Here is a 16,254-nt window from a genome sequence, read left to right as displayed (position 1 = left end):
GGATGTACCAGTTTGATGTCTGTCAAGCAAAGGATTCTAAAGAATAAAGATCATATTCATCAGACATTATCTACTCACATGTACCTGGTATGTCTAGAGTAGAATCAGATTGACCTTTGACTTTGTGATCTCAAAATCACTAGGGGTCATCTACTTTTTAGAGGAAACCAGCCTAACAAGTTTGATGTATGTCAAGCATAGGGTTCTTACTTTTTACTAAGGATCATCTTGAAGTAAATTGTTATCCTACCTTCTTCTAAAATCAATTCTAAAGAAATGTGAACAGTTGGTTTAAGTTCTTCAACACGTGTACCTGTCTTAATTGATAAAAGTGAATCACTGAAGGAGATAATATCTGGATAGCAATAGAACCTATTCCCATGTTAGACCTTCTCAATTTTTTAAAACAGAGAGTTCTCTGCAGTCATTTTTTGTTTACAATCAGGTTGCCATTAAGGTAATCAACAAACAAAAAATATTACACGATTTCCTCAACAGGTATCTTCCAAGAGAATTAGAAAATCACTCAAAACATCACTTCCATAAACACGTGGTACAATCATTACTCTAGCATTTGCTTTCAAGCAATTTTTCTCATTCATATGGAAAAATTTACGGCCCAAAAATACAAGATAATATTTAATAGATACTCGTGACATTAATCAACATTTTCAAAGATTGCATAATTTTTAAGGTTTTGACCCCACTCTTCAGGACCCAGCAGCGGTGAAGTTATCATGAAATTCAAAATTTTAGTTCCCTATACCCCAAAGATGTTCAATGCCAATACATGTAATAGGCATGAATTTACAGAGAAAAGGTTAATTACGTTCAAATGTTAACACAGGACAGCTGACTGACAACCACAGACAGCTACCATGCAATCACAATAGATCAAACATCATTTAATGAGGGACTCAGGTGATGTAAAATTAAAGGGAAAGGCAACCAAATTTTTTTTTACATGATAAATGATAGGATTAATTATATGATAAAGAATGATTTGTCATACTATTCTGTTGATATACAGCCTAGGTAAGCTTCAGTACTAATTTTAAAACGTTAAAAATTGAAATTCCTGCCATCTATATAGGCTGCCATGATGCGGAACTCTTTTGTATTCAAGACCACAAAAATCAATGATTTTGACGTCACACCGTCTATTCCGGTTTTGATGAGATCATGTGGTAGATTTTACGATTACATTGTAAATAGGTGGATGCCTTTCTTTCTGTCCAGCAGTTAATTACACTAAGGTGAAGGGAGATGTGAATAAAGTTTCCCCCCAAAATTCCTGACCCAACAAAGTTATTTGAAATAGAAAATACTATGTAAACTGTGGATCCACCATTTGCGTAATGACAAGTTGAGGTTTGAGACATTTACATGTATGAAGAAACGAGTACCATCTGCCTGGTCTGTGACTTGACTGAACGTCTTCTTTTCTTAAATTCTTCTTGCGAAAGAACGGGTTCAAATCTATACGGCTCCAAACTTAACTGTTCGTGACTTGTCATGTTTACAGTGCTGCTGATGAAATAAACCGGAACCGATGGTGTGACGTAATAAATCAAACTTCAATGGCCGCTCTCTTAGCGGCGGGTAATTTGAAATATAAGATAGATTAATATGATTTAATTGTTAAGAAAGGATTTTTGTTGTTAAAGACTGTCATTTACGATATCAGTAGGTAATACTTTACTCATAAAGGCAACAATGTGATTATGATTGCCTTTCCCTTTAATGCTGCATTGGCTGGAATCCCATAAAGTCACTGTAAAGCTTTGGGTAGCAACAACAAAACTACTTTAACTGAATCTTCTGTTTGCTTGTTCAATGTATTTTAAGACATTTTATAAACTTCATTCAATTTTTGACTCCCCTCATTTTGCATTAGAAATAAACAAAATTTTAATTACCAGACATAAAAAAAGCAAAGAATTATTTTCAGTCAGCCCTAAAAGAAGATCATGTATGTGTACAATACTTTGATTTATCAGAGACATGTTTATAATGAAAGCTGCTGCTGCAATTACACGTACCTGCATCATATCTTCCAGACTGGCAGGATCCAGACTTCCGTTCCCTTCTTTCCTTAATCCAGTCACAGTCCCCTTCTCTGTTACACCCATTGTCAATCTACATGTATCATAAGCATGTGAACGTACAACTTCTGCCATTTCATCTCTCAAATTCTGACTACATTTGTAATCAAGCATCATTAGATAAACCATGTTAACATTTGCACCCATGATGTGCTCTATGGATTATATGTTCTTGCCTCATTTCATTTTTAATATGAGAAGTGAATGGATTTCTTGCCTACATGTAACAGGGATGAAGATGAACCAATATGCCTGTTATTGTGTTTATCTACAGAAAGCAAAAACACTGTAATCATGACAAATGTTGTATGATGTAGGAAGGTTACTACCTGGCTAAACAACAAATGTTGTATGATGTAAGGAAGGTTACTACCTGGCTAAACAACAAATGTTGTAATGATGTAAGGAAGGTTACTACCTGGCTAAACAACAAATGTTGTATGATGTAAGGAAGGTTACTACCTGGCTAAACAACAAATGTTGTAATGATGTAAGGAAGGTTACTACCTGGCTAAACAACAAATGTTGTAATGATGTAAGGAAGGTTACTACCTGGCTAAACAACAAATGTTGTAATGATGTAAGGAAGGTTACTACCTGGGTAAACAACAAATGTTGTAATGATGTAAGGAAGGTTACTACCTGGCTAAACAACAAATGTTGTAATGATGTAAGGAAGGTTACTACCTGGCTAAACAACAAATGTTGTAATGATGTAAGGAAGGTTACTACCTGGCTAAACAACAAATGTTGTAATGATGTAAGGAAGGTTACTACCTGGCTAAACAACAAATGTTGTAATGATGTAAGGAAGGTTACTACCTGGCTAAACAACAAATGTTGTAATGATGTAAGGAAGGTTACTACCTGGCTAAACAACAAATGTTGTAATGATGTAAGGAAGGTTACTACCTGGCTAAACAACAAATGTTGTAATGATGTAAGGAAGGTTACTACCTGGCTAAACAACAAATGTTGTATGATGTAAGGAAGGTTACTACCTGGCTAAACAACACGCCTCTTCCTTCAGACTTGCATCTACTGTATGGGAGTGACCAATCTGTTCAAAATACCAATAAACAACTTTATCAATCTCTCTCTCTCATAATTCTGGACCCCCCCCCCCCCCCCAGTATATATATATATATATATATATATATATATATATATACATACTAGCAGAAAAAAGAAACTGTGCATTATAAAATTTAGTATAATTTTTTTTATATTCATTGTTTATATTTATAAAATCTAAACAATCAATAAAGCGTACGCATGAGTTTTACTGGCCAATACTGTTTGGAGTAAGAAGAGTAAAAGGTTTGTTTGGACACTATTCGTTAAGGAAAGCACTTTAGTTTTGACAAAATTTACGTAATTGTGCTGTTGGGATGCTTCAAGCTGGAATGGAACAAAATATCGTAGCAAGACATTGGAGTTCATCGGAACACCATCCAATCATTATGGAGACGTTTCCAACAATCTGGTAACACTCAGAATCGACCACATTCTGGGCATCCTCGTGTGATGTCGCGTCGACAGGACAACCACATTAGACTGGTGCACCTGAGAAATCGTTTCCAGACAGCAAGTTTGACTGTTCGTAGCATTCCTGGACTTCAACCAATCAGTCCAAGAACTGTGCATAATCGTCTGCGTGAGCACATCAGACCAAGATGTCCAGCGGTGCGACCAATACTGCTTCAACGTCATCGTATCGCTAGACTAGCATGGTGTAGACGACATCTGCGATTCAGAATACAGGACTGGGCCAATATTCTGTTCACTGATGAATCCAGATTTCATTTGGATAGCAGTGACAGCCGTTGTAGAGTGTATCGTCACGTTGGGGAGTGGTACCAGGATGCTTGTGTTGTGTAAAGTCGACAATTCGGTGGCGGTAGCGTTATGGTGTGGGGTGGAATAACAGCACGTGGAAGTACAATACAAATTGTCAATGGAAATCTCACCACCATACGCTATCGAGACGAAATTATTCAGTGTCATGTGATACCCTTCATACAGAGACAGCAAAATCACATCACTCTGCAGCAAGACAACGCAAGGCCACATGTTGCACGTGTAGTCGGTCATTTTTGTTCTACAGAATGTCGATGTCTTGCCTTGGCCAACTGTTTCCCCCAATTTATCGCCGATTGAGCACGTCTGGGATGAAATCAGCCAGTGACATTGGCTGATTTAAGCCAGGCTTTAACCAACATCTGGAACAACATCCCTCAAGTATTTCTGAACACTTTAGTGGCATCAATGAGGTGCCGTTGTCAAGCGTGCGCAAATGCAAATAGTGGTCACACGTGTAATTAACTTTGTTAATTTAAGTTCGAATACCAGTGTCTTTCAAGTGTGCTGAAATTGACGTTATTCGACGTTAACATTCATGGATTATGAAATGTTGTAACGAATACATTTGTTAACAGTATTACAAAAAATAAAATTTGTTCATTGTTATTTAAATAATGCAGTTTCTTTTTTCCGCTAGTATATATATATATATATATATATATATATATATACACACACACACAACCAGATTGTCAAATTTTCGGGACGACCCGTCCCTTCTTCAGGACAAACGAAAAGAATTACGTAATGTGGCCAATATCAACAGAGAATAATAACAAAAACTACATATAAATACATCTAGCACTACAACTACACTAATCTACAAACTTATTTACAACGCAGACTACATGTTTTTTGGTCTTTAGGCTTGCCAATCAATGTTACTGTGGATTTACAGTAAGTGTGAACGAGACATATCGGCAAGTACATGACCTGCTCCAGATAGTTCATTGGAAAGTCCCCGAGTGATTTTAAAGAGCGCTTTTGATTGGTCGGTTAAATTATAGGTAAGCGTTCCCAAGTATTTGGTATTATATTATCTCGTGCCTAACAAGTGTAAGTTTCACTATTTGATTTCAGTGCAAGTTGCACCGTACGTAGCGTGAGATTCAATATCGGTTTTGATTTGACAACGGAGATTTGAGATTACTTTAATAAATGTCTTGTAAAGTTTATCTTATATATACTAGATATCTACATGTATAAAAGTAATGGGATATCTTATAAAAAAAAAAGATACAAGATATCTCGTAAACTTTAGAAGATACAACTTTTATCAGATACATTATAGATTTTATCTTTTAAACAGGAATAACTGTGCCATACTTATAATCCATCGCAGTAATAATAGGTATGGGAGGCCTCGGGGGGAATACAGGTTGAAAAAGGCGAGCTCCGATATTTTATAAGAAAAGGCAGGATAGCAATATCCCAGAATTCAAATAGTGTTGAATAATGAAAAGAAAAAAAATGACGGCATCGAAAATGCTGCGGGAAAAGGTAGGATCCGCAGTTGCCTATAAAAATTGAAAGGTTATTCCCTTAAATTCCTGTAGATACTTGTCAGTTTTAAGTGATCAGAAATTTCAGTACATGTTTCTATAGGCGATTTTGTCCGTTTAAGAACAATGCTTTTGTATTGTTGTCTCTTTCACATTTGCAGTTTCCATATCGTTATTTTTAAATAAATCTCTCAGAGGATATTTTCGAAATCTTACAAAGCATTGGAAAAGATCGATGTCGGAAAAATTTCTAAATTCAAATAATTAGGGGGAAGAGGGGGTAGAAACTCGTAAGTTTCTGTCATCCGACATCGATTACACTTTAGTGGGAAAAAAAGGCAACTGACTTTAAAACCTCATAATAATACATTTTAATAAACATTTAATAGTTTCAATGTACACTTTCATTTGTTTTACTTGTTAATTGATTAGTTTCAACATACTTCATATTTAGTTTTGTATTGGGGGGGGGGGGGGGGGGGGGGGGGTCTCGGTGAGAACTATGCAAACTCAGTTTTCTCAAACATTGAACATTTGATCTCACCCCTAAAATTTGTCAGATTAAGAGTAATAAGATCAATAGATATTCTACTTCGAGAAAACATTATTTTCAACACATGGCAATTGGATGCTTTGATGTCTTTTACTGTTATATATATACCCACATTTTCGTAAGAAATTCGGAAGTAACCATCGCTAGATACTGTTAATTGAATGAACAACAGCAAGTTCTGTGAATTCTAGCAAAAACTAAATTCCCCAAACCATCCCTCTCCTGTACATGTAACATTCAGCATTTCGTTAGCATTAGACGCGCCTTCTATAACGTCATAATAAACCACAGCAAAGGTTGATTGTTAATGTTGCGTTACTGGCGTACCTTTGAACCTACATCACTGGTCCACCCCTAACTGCATGTCCATGATTGCGATTACCCATTGTACGAACGCGACACTCGCTTCGTCAATATATATATGACTCTGCCTAAATTGCAATAAAATCAGTAGCAAAGAAGTTTTCAACACTTCGTTCGTGTTCAGACCACAGGGGCTCGTCACGAATTGACCCTCTCTATTCTATATTTACATTCATTTGTAAATACAGAATAGACGATGTCAAATTTTAAAAAGACAAATATTTCGTGACGAGTCCCTATGTTCAGACGAAATATGCTTCTCTTGGATTTTCTTTGCAGTTTCTTGAAAGTCATTTCCCAAAAAATTTCTCGCAGCTCTACAAATTAAAGACACCGATGGTACATTGTCAGGGGTACAAATATTTTTTCTTAATAAATTTTGTCTGATTTCTTTATTAATATACACTTGATTTCTTTTTAATATCATACTCGATAAACAAAAGTACATCCGGTGTGAGCTTCGTTGGCGACATTTTCGGTGCAAGAGTTCCCATGATTGACAATTTCATAATGTGGCCTTTGCGACGCCTAATTTCTTACTGAATTTACCATAAAATAAACCCTCGGCATGTAATTTTAAAATCAACGTCATTGTTTTAATAGGTATTGGTTTTCCCTTTTCGCAGTCTCTTCCATCGTGCTAAAAGATTATGTAATGACAAGCTAGTGTAAAGACACGTGTGCCCATCTAAAATTATTTTTATTCCCGCCCCTTTAAATATTGGTCCAATCGCAGTGATTGTTCTTTCCTTGATGCGTCATCATTGACAGATTTGTTTTGAAATCAACTATCCAGGACCTCGAATGAACTTGAGAAGCTGAGTCGTTCACACTTACTGTAAATTCACAGTAAGAGTGGAGCGAATTAGGACATGCCTTATTCGTCCAAAGAGCTGATCCAAAATGTACGAAGTGATAAAAATAGACTTAATTAATCTCAAGTGGAACGAGTTAACCCAATTACGTTGACAAATAGTAAAGCTAACTCGTAACCAGAGAGATTCTATTTTAACTATGCATTAAGAATAAATAATTTATAAAAGATAATAAGCAAAAAAAATTTAAAGAAAAATATCAACACACACAGAAAACAAACAAACAAAAAAAACCTATTTAAATGAATGAACACTATAAAATGAAATAAGAAATGAACACAATTTGAGAGAAAGATAATGTAAATAACAAGTTTGAATAAGTAAACAAAGTGGACTAACTCCAAACAAAAACAAAGAATAAGCAGCCTAGGAAATTGTATCAACATCAAACATTCCCGTACTGGTCATGTCTAGAGTAGACGTGCAAAAAACAGAGAATCACGGAAAATGATAAATGGGTTTTACATGTAAGCAATCGGTTATGAAGGTCAAAGTAATTAAAAGGGGTGGGCTGATAGTAAACAAACTCTGTTTGAACTTTTATATAGTGACTGATGTCAAGGGTTAGGCGAGGTAACAAATCAATAACCCTTGACTTGTGAAAATGTTTAAGCCTATGCTCATCACTTACGGCCATTGAGGGATTTTTAATGTGTCACACCTGCTATGACACGGGGCATCAGTTTTTACTATCTAATCTGATGGACTGCTCCATATTTAGTCGCCTCTTCTAACAAGCAAGGGGTACTGACGATCTATTCTAACCTGGATCCACACAAGACAAACCTTGTTTTGAAGGATATGTGGGGGAAAAAGATGGAAAAAACCTTAATCTAGATTACTGTGAATCACATTTTATTCATAAGAATTTCATTTTTGCATATTTTCATGAGAAGTCATTAATGAAAATTTAATTCTCACAAATAAACTCTTAAAATCATATACAAGGCTTAAGTAAAAATAATGATTCCCAAAAGTTATAAATGTATTATGAATAGATGCATCATCCTATCCTCTCGAAAATAAGGCCTCGCAAAATAAAAGTGATCTACAGTATTTTAAACTTACAAAACCACAATACATCAATGAATTGCCGGGGATTAGAGAATTACCTTGCAGACTGTGACAATGCATGTAAATCAATGAATTGTCAGGGATTAGAGAATTACCTTGCAGACTGTGACAATACATGGAGCTGATCTGACCTCCACTTTCTGTACATCATACGGGTCATCAGAAATCTCAAGGTCCACTAGACCCTCGTCTCTACTGACTGTTACTTTAGGAATTCTGATGAAAATCAACATGACAAGAAAACTGATTATCGACAGAAGAGAAAACTTGATATACCTGTACATAATTATCTACATCTAAGCTACTAGACTTGCTTTCTTGGTCCATCATCACAGTAAATGAGACACAAATAGATTCTTTGTGCGTATTTTAAAAACATCGGAACAATGTTTTCTTTATTCATTACAACTTAAAATTTTCCTTTCCATTCTTAACAATAATGGGATTTTCTGGGTATTAGCCCAGAAAGGTTTAGAGCATAAACAACTTCACCTGTATCACACAGTAGCAAGAGATAAGAGATGAATATTATCACAAGATCACCAAAATGTAGTCCCATAATGGCACTGTAGTCCCCCTTTTTTTTGAGAGAAAAAGTACATATAAAAAGCAACCCCCCCCCCCCCCCCCCCCCACCCGGAAGAGTGTTCAAAGTAAGACTCAACAGTAGCAGATTCTGAACTTGTCTCTGGGAGTTGAAAATTGAATGTTATTAAGGGATTAAAAAACAACCTTTTTACATCTACAAATCTATGGGTTGAATATGATAAATAAGAGGGGGGGGGGGGGGGGGGCAGCAAACTTCGTTGACTGCTGGTTATATAGCTGACACGGACATGGTATCATTGACTGCAGGTTACAAAGGGTGCTCAAAAAGCTTAAAAAATGGTGTTTAGGATTTTTCAGCGTGAAATACTGTAACACATTGACCATCACCTCCAGAGAGGAAGCTACCCGCCATGAACACATTGTGATGTGCATCAAACAATTCTGAACAAACTGCCCGCCATGAACACATTGTGGTATACATCAAACAATTCTGACTTCCTCGTATTTATCAATTACATGAATCTGTCAAACCCTGAGCTTGCATGATTGGAACTAGTACATGCAGGTATTCAATATGAGTTTTAAATATATTGTGTAAGATTGTAGAGTGGATTAACCCAAACAAAGGACAGTAAAATGAAACTGTAACTTTACTTTGTGTTGTATAGTGCTGCCTTCACTGCCACTGATGCAACATCAAACAAGTTTCCTCCGCACTCTAACAACTAAAAAGTACATGAGAAGTCTTATTCAACAAAATTAACATAACTTTCAAAAATACTACATATAATAGACTATCAACAAAAATTTCCCAAAACGTACTAGAACATCAACATACAGGACCCAGCACTGCACAAAACTTACTAGAACATCAACATACAGGACCCAGCACTGCACAAAACTTACTAGAACATCAACATACAGGACCCAGCACTGCTCCTCTGGAATAATACATAATGCTTCCAGATCAAAACAACTAGGACAATCATATGTTCTCGTTAGAATGTTCCCGATCTCAGCCGATAACTCTTCTCCTCCCCTGCCTTCAAACGCCGGCGTGGCATTAGCTGAACTGAAATATACATACTGTGTGCTAATCCAAATCTTTTTGGAAACAAATCAAAATTGAACATTCATGTACATATGCTATTTACAACACTTGTATACCGGTAGATCATACACTACAATATAATCATGAGATATTTTATAATTTAAACTACTAGTACACCCTAGCAAAGTGAACATCATAAATTATATAGAGCTTTAGATTTGAATTACAGCAATTTTCACATATTCTTATCTATTAAAATCCATTTTCTCCTGCTTTGATTTCATGGTTTACAATGTACAAGTAAATTCTATAAAAATCAATATATGCACCCAGGGGTGCATGAGCCGAGTTGCATGGGATACATTGTAAAGTCAGGAATGATGTGGCATATTTATAATTGTGAAGAACTAATTTCAGTTTTAAACTTTTCGAGTTACTGTCCAGAAACCATATTTGTTTGAAGTTTTCAATCTATTTTCGGTCACGTGTGACCTTGACCTTTGACTTTTTTCTCCAAAATCAATAGGGGCCTTGCTTTCCTGGTATCCAACTATATATCCAAGTTTCATTTGATTCAAATTAAATTTTTTCGAGTTATCCTCCGGAAACCATTTTTTAAAAAAATTTTAAATCTATTTTCAGTCAGTGACCTTGACCTTTGACCTATTTTCTCCAAAATCAATAGGGATCTTCCTTACCTGGTACATAACAATACCTTTAAGTATCATTTGATTTGGATTTAAACTTTCTGAGTTATCATCCGGAAACCAAATATTTCTGAAATTTTCATTTTATATTCGGTCACTGTGACCTTGACCTTTGACCTTTTTTCTCCAAAATCAATAGGGGTCTTCCTTACCTGGTACCCAACAATATTTCAAAGTTTCATTTTATTCAGATTTAAACTTTCTGAGTTATCATCCGGAAACCAAATTTTTCTGAAATTTTCATTCTATATTCGGTCACTGTGACCTTGACCTTTGACATCTTTTTCTCCAAAATCAATAGGGGTCTTCCTTACCTGGTACCCAACAATATTGCAAAGTTTCATTTGATTCAGATTTAAACTTTCTGAGTTATCATCCGGAAACCAAATTTTTCTGAAATTTTCATTCTATATTCGGTCACTGTGACCTTGACCTTTGACCTTTTTTCTCCAAAATTAATAGGGGTCTTCCTTACCCAGACATTATTCCTAAGAAAAGAAAAAAAAGCTGAAAAGGGGGTCTGGGGGTCCTCCCCCAGCAGGGTGTCAAGGGGCAGCAAACCTGATCTGGGGGTCCAGGGGGGCCCCGGCCGAAAATGGCTATTTCAACATTTGAAAGCCCCTCAGGAATGATCTACAGATACCCATATTAAAGTTGTGAAGGTTTAAAACCAACATCAAAATGTTTACTGAAAACTACATAAAAAATTACAATGAGATGTTTGTTGCGGAGTTGACACATTTAGTTTGCGTATATGCTTTGAGATCTGCTCGCTATTGACTACCTTCTCCAGCCATTCCCATTTCCATACATTACGTAGGCCCTTATCGATAGTTTTTATATCGCCACCTCGCTGCACAACGTGTGCAGACATTGTTTTAAAATGAGATCAGTTACTTAAACAAACTGTTGATTGGAGAAACTAATTAGCGAGACGACGATTCAACCAATGAACACTCAGAAGACATATATAACTTGAGGAAGCATTTTACAACAAGTAAAACCCGCATCAATGACGGAAAATTCCGGAATACTAACAAAAGCGGATTTTAAAATTTAGAGCGGAAATGAGAAATCCGGAAAGTGGAATTCCGCTTTAAAGCGTAGAAAAATCATGTCTGCTTACCTGGTACCCAACAATATATCAAAGTTTCATTTGATTCCCATTTAAACTTTTTGAGTTATCATCCGGAAACCAAATTTTTCTGAAATTTTCATTCTATTTTCGGTCACTGTGACCTTGACCTTTGACCATTTTTCTCCAAAATCAATAGGGGTCTTCCTTACCTGGTACCCAACAATATATCTAAGTTTCATTTGATTAGATTGTAAACTTTTCGAGTTATCATCCGGAAACCCAACCGCCCACCCACCCGCCCGACAACCCTCATCACCAAACCAATAGCCGAGTTCACCTTTGTTGCAACTCGGCTAAAAATATGCTGTCTAGATTACCGTATTTTTCCGAATATAATACACTCTTTTTTCCAAGTATTTTTGGTGCAATTAAGGGGTGCGTATTATATACCACAATACGTTTTTGACCATTTTTTCCCCCCAGATGCACCTTGGCGGTTAAGTAATGCTTCAATCGGAGACTGCCAGATATAACCTTTATAGATACTGTACGTTTTTTCATATTGTTCATTTATTTAAAAGCGAAAAATCGATCTCAAGAAAATTACTACAAAAACGTACAATTTTAGAAAATGTGACATTTACAATATGTAAATAATTAACACAGCCAAATTCAAATTCATAATGGATCTGAATATTCTTCACTTCATATACCAACATTCTAGCATGTGTACAAAATTATGTTGGAAAATAATTTGCCACTTAAAGTTACGTACTCTAAGGTTTATTAATATCTTTTAATGAAATTTTAATGTGGAACTTTGAATAACTTTCCTTGAGCAAAAGAAATAATGTGATGGCGACCAGCACATGTTTTACGAAGCCACGATAGAGTACACTGCACTTGTCATTTGATTTTGTCAGATACCCCCTCTGGGTAAGAAATACATGTACTAAGAAATATTTTTCACACATTTTATCAAAGTGAAGGAAAAAATGTAACAAGAATTAACACGCTGTCCAATTTCCAGGAGTCGGCATGCACTATTATATTTTCTTTTGCCATAAACGCTGTGTATACACATCTTCATGCAACAAAATTTCAGAAGGTTGGGCTTGAATTTTTCATTTCTATACCATATCCAAGCATTGATTTTACGGACAGAGCACTAATTATTTACAGCACCTAGCTATTAATGCCTTTCATCATAATCATCTTCCTAGATTAACGAGTGGGTTGACATATCGCACCTTTGTACATCACTGTTGGTGTGTTTATTGTAACAAATTAAATGCTAGTTTAATATTTTGATTTTGTTTTTAAGGTAAAAATTCAACAAAGTCCCATAACTCCTGTAAAAATTGTCGAATCGGAATGACGGCGTAATATGATCAACTACACATATCCTACAAAATATGAACAAAATCTGTTCAGTAGTTTCTGAGGAGTTGCATCCACAAAGTGAAGTGGGACAGACACCAGTATTTCTATGTACCCTTCCACATTGCGGTGGGGGACAAAAATATAGCTGCGTGGTTTGCAAATTCTTATTCTTTGTTTAGAAATCATTATTTCCGCAAAAATATTCAGTGAAAATTACTGCAAAGTATAAAATTAGGATTACTGCTTGGTAAAAATATTGCTGCATACTATATACATGAAGTGCATTTTTTCTCCAGTTTTCAGATCCAAAATGGGGTGGGTGGGGGGGTGGGTGGGGGGGGGGGTGTATTAAACACAACTGCATATTATATTCATGATCAGCAAACTATGATACATGTATATTTACTGCAATTTCGGGCTGATTCAACGAAATATCGATACTGTTAAATATAAACGCTCGATTAAATGTTCGATTCATTGTCTCGATTTTTGGTTCAGTACAATTAATACATATATATATTACGTTTAATACAAATTGGTTCAGTGTCTGTGAAATACATCGGACTCAGCCTGTACTTATTATTTTTACATGCATGAGAGACAAAATAGTGCCGAATAAAGTTCAGAACGTTGCTTGCCTTGAGATGGCATTTTGGAAACATTTTCCTTTTAAAATTAAGATTTTGATTCTTGGTAATTAATTTTTTCTTCGATGTTATTTTTGGTTTCTTCTGTAAGTTGTATCATATTGAAAATATTGAATCATGGCATAAATATTGCAATATGTATCGTATCGTGAAGGGGACGTATCGTTTCAGCTCTACTGCAATATTAATGTAACAGATTTGGTCTGCAGTGAAAAAAGGCATGAATTAGAATGAAATAAAAATAATATTGCTTGTAGTGTGAAAACCCAAAATTACTCAATATTTATCATTTAGCTTGCTTCTTTTGATGTACAAATACTGATGTAAAAAGTTCTAGCAAACAATCTAACAAAGTCAAAATCTTTCCTCACCAGTCGACAAAAAACTCCAGTCTTCCTTTATTAGGCTTGTCTGGAGCTGGTTTACCGAGTTCAGCTTTCACTCCAGCAAGAATATCTGTATTTGCCTGTGAGAAACAACTTTCTGAATCAGGAATGTCATATTACTTTGCTTTATACAACATTCCATACACACATGCAAAATATTTTTAAACAAGATGTTTTTGTGAAACACAAATGCCCCCGATAATGTACAATATGAAAGCTCTAATATTTACCATTTAGAAGTTATGACCAATGTAAAAAAAAAATTAAAAGTAGGTCAAATGTCAAGGTCAAAAGGTTCAATACCCACAGAAAGGTATTGTCACAAGGAATACTCATGTGAAATATCAAAGCTCTATCACTTATTGTTCAAAAGTTATCAGCAAGGTTAAAGTTATCAAAAAGTAGGTCAAACTCCAAGGTCAAGGGGTCAAAAATGTTGGTACCCACAGCAAGGTCTTGTCACAAGGAATGCTCATGTGAAATATCAAAGCTCTATCACTTATTGTTCAAAAGTTATTAGCAAGGTTAAAGTTTTCAAAAAGTAGGTCAAGGTCACAGGGTCAAAAATGTTGGTACCCACGGAAAGGTCTTGTCACAAGGAATATTCATGTGAAATATCAAAGTTCTATCACTTATTGTTCAAAAGTTATCAGCAAGGTTAAAGTTTACAAAAAGTAGGTCAAACTCCAAGGTCAAGGTCACGGGGTCAAAAATGTTGGTACGAAAGGTCTTGTCACAAGGAATATTCATGTGAAATATCAAAGCTCTATCACTTATTGTTCAAAAGTTATCAGCAAGATTTAAGTTTTCAAAAAGTAAGTCAAACTCCAAGGTCAAGGTCACAGGATCAAAAATGTTGGTACGAAAGGTCTTGTCACAAGGAATATTCATGTGAAATATCAAAGCTCTATCTCTTACTGTTCAAAAGTTATCAGCAAGGTTCAAGTTTTCAAAAAGTAGGTCAAACTCCAAGGTTAAGGTCACGGGGTCAAAAATGTTGGTACCCACGGAAAGGTCTTGTCACAAGGAATACTCATGTGACATATCAAAGCTCTATCACTAACTGTTCAAAAGTTATTAAGCAAGGTTAAAGTTTCAGACAGAATGACAAAAACAATATGCCCCCCCGATCTTCGATCTTGGGGCATAAAAATCAAGGAGCAGAGGAATTATAATTACTAGCAAATTCAGGGGTCAACATTAACGTTTGTCCGCTTGTCTGGTACCAGTGGAAAAACATTTCAGACAAGTGAATATTGATGGGCACTTGTCCGATTGGACAAGTGCTTTTTTTATGTAAAGAAGTCTCCAAACAATTTTGTGGAAAGTTTATCGGTAGTTGAGAGTCGGAAGTACATGTGTAATGCATGGAAAATGAACTTCGATCCCGATATCAATCGCTATGTAAACTAGCTGAGTCAAACTCAATCGGGATTGGTGTTCACTTATTGCGTACTACTTTCAATCATCCATGGATCTTACGAAATCATTGATTCAAGATAGAAGTCTAGATAAAATTTTGTTTTATGCGTTTGTTGTTTTTATCAAGAGAAGAAGATAAAAAAAAAATTAATCAAGCAGGTATAAAAATTAAATATAGTTTTCAAGTTGACAATATTAGATCCTTTTTTGAAAATTTTTCGGACAAGTGAAGTTGAAGTTTGGACAAGTAAATATCTTTGCCCTTGTCTGAATGGACAAGTAGGAAAAAAAGTTAATGTTGAGCCCTGGCAAAGTGTTTTTTAAACACACTTCATAATGACAGGCCTTCAATATGGTCAAGGGATTCAAAGTTGATGCAACATGTAATTTGAATACAATGTAAAGCGATAAACTTTAAAAATAGACATGCACCTCTTTGTTTTTGTATTACCTACATGTACCTCTTTTTTGTTTAAAGTGTGGTGATGATCAGATACTGGTAAACTAAGTATCATTAAAAGAAATCAGATGGTCATTAGGTTTATATATTGAGATGAGAAAAACCTTACATTTCATGTTAAGGCCACATCAAATAGATTCTCTGGTTCTCAGACAATTGTTTTTCAAAAAATGGGTAGGTAGGTAAGGGGTTTAGTTTTTCAGTTTATCTCCATATCACAAATGGGTAGGGATTTT

At 35.4% G+C, this 16,254-nt stretch overlaps 1 protein-coding gene across 5 annotated transcripts in view; it reads right to left on the bottom strand.

Moving 5' to 3' along the window:
- The window catches only part of LOC125654539 (exosome complex component RRP42-like), a 49,747-nt gene that overhangs the window by 29,799 nt on the left and 3,694 nt on the right, over positions 1-16,254 (bottom strand). For all 5 annotated transcript variants that reach the window (XM_048884534.2, XM_048884544.2, XM_048884545.2 and 2 more), the window contains 6 exons: positions 14,122-14,216; positions 9,791-9,956; positions 9,539-9,609; positions 8,431-8,551; positions 3,107-3,165; positions 2,043-2,139 (listed from right to left, as the gene is read on the bottom strand). In XM_048884534.2, coding sequence (XP_048740491.2) covers positions 2,043-2,139; positions 3,107-3,165; positions 8,431-8,551; positions 9,539-9,609; positions 9,791-9,956; positions 14,122-14,216 — 609 coding nt within the window. The remainder of the gene's footprint in view (positions 1-2,042; positions 2,140-3,106; positions 3,166-8,430; positions 8,552-9,538; positions 9,610-9,790; positions 9,957-14,121; positions 14,217-16,254) is intronic.

The sequence above is a fragment of the Ostrea edulis genome, chromosome 1, assembly GCF_947568905.1.
Source record: "Ostrea edulis chromosome 1, xbOstEdul1.1, whole genome shotgun sequence".
In the NCBI taxonomy this organism is placed as follows: domain Eukaryota; kingdom Metazoa; phylum Mollusca; class Bivalvia; order Ostreida; family Ostreidae; genus Ostrea; species Ostrea edulis.
This window is presented reverse-complemented; position numbering and strand designations above follow the sequence as displayed.